Source organism: Monopterus albus, unplaced genomic scaffold (assembly GCF_001952655.1).
Source record: "Monopterus albus unplaced genomic scaffold, M_albus_1.0 scaffold45.1, whole genome shotgun sequence".
NCBI classification, from domain to species: domain Eukaryota; kingdom Metazoa; phylum Chordata; class Actinopteri; order Synbranchiformes; family Synbranchidae; genus Monopterus; species Monopterus albus.
The window spans coordinates 2936483-2942482 of record NW_018127925.1 but is presented as its reverse complement, the minus strand read 5'-3'; the positions used below and the strand labels follow the sequence as shown (position 1 = coordinate 2942482).

The window sequence follows — 6000 nt, the reverse complement described above, 5'->3', positions numbered from 1 at the left end:
TGATAGCATTATTATTTACAGGTCTGACTCGATGCTAGTTCCAGGTAATGTTACTGACATTTAAACAAGCCACACTACTACATGACTTGTCCAAAAAAGAGAATGTAAAACAGGGGGAATGTGTGAAACAGACAAAATGAGAAAAAAGGAAATTGGCACTTAACTGCATTTTGTACATTATTTGGCTTTCAAATGATAGCAGCACATTTATACTATATGCACTGAAGTGTCATATTTTCACGTAGGAATTTTCATTCATGCCGACCAATCGCTCTTGACTATTTTATGGTAAATGGATCCAGCACCTGCCACATTTGTGCCGGGTGCTGCGGGACTCTGCAGGATCTCAGTTCTGTTGCAGTCCTCCAATATAAAACCCAACAGCTTTAACAAACTAATCATGGACTGCTTTTGACAGTATGTGTGCAAGGCACTTCTCACTCAGTGTGGCACATGGACATGGATGGTTGCATATTGTAACAAATGTGCTGTTTTCTTTGTATTATAACTAATGTACTCTGTCAACATTTGTGCTGTTATATGAAAATCGTGTAACTATACATAGGCTATAGGCTTAAAAATATAACAAAAATCAAGCTTGACTGCCTCCATATGTTTGTCATATATCATTGGCAAAAGACAGAGACTGAAGGCTGTAGGTAGGCAGGCGAACAGAGGCAGACAAAATGTGTTTAGCATTACTGGTAGATACTGAGCTATCACTCAATCATCTGTCACTTCTTCTCTGACCTTCTCACCATTGTTCATCTTGTATCTTTGTTTGTGTCTGTCCTTCCCGGCCTCATACCCTGACTCCTCTCTCTCTCTTTCTCTCTCCTCTCTTTCTCAGCATGTGCTGAGCTTTGAAGTCACAGCTTTGACGAGTCAAAAGATGTATAATTCAGTAGCGCTGTCGCACAGCCACACACACACACGCGCGCGCCGACAGACACCCACACACAAACACAGATGCGGTATGCACGTGCTTGTGTGTTCAGCTACATCTGTGTTGCTCAGTATCTGTTGTTGGCCACTCCGTGAATGGGATGAGTTGAGAGTATCACATTTCAGGCTGGATAGCATGCTAGTGTGTTTCTGAATTTTCATGTGTGCTTATGCGTGTGTGTCCGTGAACGTGTGTACTGTATGTGTGCCACTTTGTCTTGCATGTAGTGCTGAAGATCTCTGGCAGTGGGGTTCATTCCTTCTCCAATGATCAGTCTGGCATGTCTGTTTAGAGCACTCATGTGTCACAACTACACATCTCACCAAAGGAAGGAGGAAAGCAAGAGAGACTGAGAGAGAGAGAGAGAGAGAGACATGGAGACAGTGATACAGCTCTGTCCATCAGTGTCACTCCTCATCCTCGTCTTCGCTGACAACAGTGACATCACCAGTCCTGTCACCAGAGTTCACCATCACTCCCCCTCGCAGACACTGGTGCTCCTCTCTGCTTCATTCCTCTTCCCTCGTTTCATCAATTCTCTCTGTTTCCTCGTTTCTGGTCATCTGTTTCTTTCTTTTAGTGTTTTAGTGTTGAAGTGTTGACATCCATTTCTCTCACACCACCTCAATTTCACTTCCTCTCCTTCAGCCACTAAATACTGTATCTCCATACATTTTTTTAATCCACAATCGCTCAATTTTGACATTCTGTCTATCTGCAAACTTGTCTATGTGTGTTCATGTAACTGTGTACACAGATAGATGAGCAGGTATATACTTGCTTGCCACTTTATTAGGTACACCTGTACAATTGTATGTAATTCAGTTCCAACTTAACATCTGCGTTTATGAAGCTCAAAATGTTTGTTTTTGGTGAAATTGTGATTAATGTATAAATTCAATAATATATTTATTATCGAGGTTAAAGGCAGTGTTGAACTGGGCCACATTATAGTCAGAGGTGTCTCTATATTTTTGTCCTCCCTGGTTACATACATGAGAGGGTCAGAATATTAGGAACACCTGAATTGTATATAATTGTACAGGTGTACCTAATAAAGTGGCCAGTGAGTTTTCTTTATGTGTTTGCATGTATGTTTGTGTGTGTTCACACAGGTACACATGCAGAGCGACAGTAAGCTTGAGGACAGAAAGACAGAATGAAACAGACGCACATGAGCTGCTGGAGAAACAAAATACTGACTGCTGTAGTTGGAGAAAAAGAATAAGAAAATAAAAATGAGAAAAAGCAAAAAATTGTACATATGAGAAAGCAAAACAGACAGAGATAGAGGTAGAGATTCACAGTTGAAGGGTAAGGATAGGATGTGGGTCAGGGTAGGGGTTGGGGTCAGGCTATGAGAAGCCTCTGTATGACTGATATTGAAAAGTAGACAGGCACCTCTTACGTTTATGCGCGCTTGGTACTCGGCACTACCAGCCGAGTTTCGTGCGGCGCACCGATACACTCCTCCATCACGAATCTGCGGGCTGCTGACGTTGACGTGGCTCACAGTGCTGCCATCAGAGAGCGTGTACTGGCTGGCTCTGACACGGGACAGGTCCCGGGCCACAGGCTCGTCGTCCAGGGTCCAGGTGATGGTGGGAGGAGGTGCACCTTTGGCAGCACACATCAGGGAAAACGGTTCACCTGGGACCACCACCCTCTCACTGAATGAGGCGATGATACGGGGTGTACCATCTGAGAAACAATCGTATAAGGAATAAGAGATGTGGTGAATAAAGACAAATGCAGCCTGGCAACAGACACAGTGCTGCACATATGAAATAAAAACATAATTTGTTCTCCAACATTATTTGTGTATGTAATGTAAAGCATGTCTAATTGTTGCCTCATTAAGATGAAAAAGAAACCGACTCATTCTCAGACTTACCCAAACAGCAGTGTAATAACACCGGACAGTTCTCATTACATATACATGCATGATGTGCACACCCTTTCCATCCTCACCTTCCAGTAGTATGATGGAAAAGTCCTGGGCAGTCTGGCCCTTGCGTGTGGCGAAGCACTGGTAAGCTCCCGAATGTCGCTTTTGTGCAGCGGAAATGAACAATGTCTCATTGTGAGCGCCCTGTATGGAGAAGTGCTGATCGGGCAGGACGGGTTCTGTGTTACGGTACCAGGACACAGTGAAGTGGGGGGAACCCTGCACAGCACAGGAGAGGATGACTGTACTGCTGATTCCGGTTTTCAGGTTCTTGGGAGACAAGGTGACCCGCAGCGGCTCTAGAGACAGGAGGGGGACCGGGTAGAGCAGAGGTTAAAGGACTGAAAGAGAAAACAGTAAACTGAGGCAAATGCTTCTTAAAACACCTGTTACACCTTTCACAGGTTCTTAGCTAAACTGTGAGGATACTGTCTTTACTGTGCATGTGGGCAGTACTGTACATGGGTGCTATATGCATTGCTGAATGAAAAGCATTTTCCACTGAGCTATGCTAGGCTGGCTATGTGATTCAGATCATATTTTGGTGGGGTTGAGACTGTAAATTTGTGCTTTGTGTTAAGATTTATGCCACTACCTCTGTGTATGACAGTGTGTGCTCAGAGGAAAAATTGGAAAGGTGAGAAAATGTCAGTGAACAAAAAAAAACAAAAAAACCCAGCTGGTTTTAAGTGCTGGAGGCTGCTGAATATGTGTGTGAGTGTGTAAGTGTTTCTTCACGCGCAATGCATGTACTGTAAGTGTGTGTCTAAATGTGTATGTGTCCCACTGTCCGTGTCTTGTCATAGTAGGTTTGTGGGCTGTGCAGTGATGTGCCCTGTGGCCAGTCTGCTCAGTGTCCACTAACATCCCCCTTTTCCCAACCACCCTCAAATTCCATCTTCTCTCTTCACTTGCAACACCCCCACCTTATTCTTTCTGCAAGTGCACCTATCTGCTCTATCTGCATCACCTCCGCCCATCTCTTTAATTATGCCCACAACTTTATGAAATACTCTTTCCATCCCTCTCTCACATCCTCAGTAAACAGAGCAACAGGCCTGCATGACCACTGTTTTGCCCTGTTGCTGTAGAGACGCCTTGGTGAGATTTGAGAGCAGAGCAGCGGAACAAGCCGTCCGCAAAGATCAAGCTCATGCTCACAGCACAGACAGCAGTGGGTTGGGAGGGCATGTAGGCAACGCGGGGTCCAGGGCACAGCCAACAAAGCTTAAATGATGTCTCTACTGTACCTGTCCACGACCTGACAGCACATTCATACCTGTGTCCATCTTACTTTTTCGAGTCAGTATAGAACAGTGGGCGTCAGGAAAGGTAGATAAAATGACGCTGTGTTGATCACGGGACATGAATGTTGTTATTTTATTACTCTATTGCATTTTTATCAGTTCTTTACCCACCTATGACATTGAGGTGACCCGTCACCTCTTTGGAGCCAAAGCTGTTAGTGACCTCACAGATGTAGTTGCCGCTGTCCTCGAGTCTCAAGTCTGAAATGGTGAGGCCGGTGATGCGCCGCGTCCAGCGGGAGTCTGCAGGTAATGGCCGACCATCCTTTAGCCATCGTATGGTGGGGTTTGGGTATCCAGATGCGATGCAGGGGAGCTCCACACTATGCCCCACCTGCACCTCACCGGACTGGAAACTGTCCTGCACTGATGGGGTGGACTCCGTAGGGTCTAGAGGTGAAACACATCACAGAAATCACATACAGCTCTGGAAACATCGTCCTTTACCTTATTTATAGATCCTTAGAGGACTAGTTTGACATTTAGATATACTGTATACACTTAATCACATCCTTGCTTCTTAGTGTTTCCAGCTGCCTTGGAAACATGTGGAACAGTTAGTCAGGCTCTGTCCAGCAATAACAAAACCCTCCTGCTATCACCTCTAACCACTATGCAGCAGCGATGTTCTTGGCCAGGAGTAAGTAAGGAGTGCAGCAAAGTTAGCTAAAGAAAGTACTGTGTGTGTGTCTCATTTTTACACACAATACGCAATTAGATTTTTAATAATGTACGGTTTATTATTTTATTGAACTAGGGATGTAAATTACTTTTTACATTTTTATATTACATGTCTCGGCATACTCTCGGCAACATCCTAACACTGTCTTCTAAGTTTATTTCAGAAAATGAGTGTGCAACAGTCAGGTCATTGCTTATATACTGTCCTGTGATTTCCGTTTGGCACAAGTTGAAGAGGTACTTTTTTGCCTACCCATAACAGACAGCCTGGCTCCATTGCTCTGGCGAGTCTCTCCACTGTACTTGTGCTTTGTGATGCAGCGATAGGTGGACAGAGCATCTTCCTTCTGCACTTCTGAGATATACAGAGCACCAAATGAAGTCAGGAAGAAACGGTTACCTACAGAGGACAGCAGAGCAGGGAGCAGGGAGAAGAGGAGAGAAGGCCACATTAGTCAACATATTTGGCTAGCAAATGCACCATTTAATCAGATGTATCTTTTGCATGTTAGGCATTGCGTCTACACAGATTTATTTGCATTGGGTAGGGTTCTTGTCCACAATGCTTGGTTAAACGTTAAGGTCATCTAGTCAAACATTCAAGCCAATATTCACATTTGGAGGCCTGTGATTTGATGTGTAAAGATTGTTGCTGTTGTTTGTTTTTAATTCCATTTACTGTCTAGCAGGCTTTACCCACGTTGTTGCTTTTTCTGTGGCTAATAAAATAACATTTATTCCTTACGTGTCTAAAAAGGCTTCTGATTTTTTTTCACATTTCAAAGAAAAAGTACAAATGTTCTCTTATAACACGAATGAATTTGCAAGCGATGAAATGTACCCTCAGTTCAACAAATTTATGGCTTTTGTTGCTACAGTCTTACTTGGTGCAACTTCTGCTGAGTGAAAGAAAGGTCACCTGAGATAGTTTATGCACTGCGTGCAGATACCAGCCTCTCAATCACAAGACATACTACACCCTGAGCACATTTTCCAGGCAAGCCACTTACATATTTACTGTAGGAAGAAAAAACTGAGGCACTACAATATACTGTCTTCAAAAATACTACAGCAGTTTGGTGAAGACATGGGAGCTTTTAACACACACTGATCCCTCT

At 43.9% G+C, this 6000-nt stretch overlaps 1 protein-coding gene across 3 annotated transcripts in view; it reads right to left on the bottom strand.

Moving 5' to 3' along the window:
* dscaml1 (Down syndrome cell adhesion molecule like 1) overlaps positions 1-6000 on the bottom strand; it is a 99497-nt gene that overhangs the window by 32152 nt on the left and 61345 nt on the right. For all 3 annotated transcript variants that reach the window (XM_020600162.1, XM_020600163.1, XM_020600161.1), the window contains exons 4-7: positions 5136-5282; positions 4313-4591; positions 2918-3193; positions 2348-2647 (exon numbers count right to left, since the gene is read on the bottom strand). In XM_020600162.1, the coding sequence (XP_020455818.1) occupies positions 2348-2647; positions 2918-3193; positions 4313-4591; positions 5136-5282 (1002 nt within the window). The remainder of the gene's footprint in view (positions 1-2347; positions 2648-2917; positions 3194-4312; positions 4592-5135; positions 5283-6000) is intronic.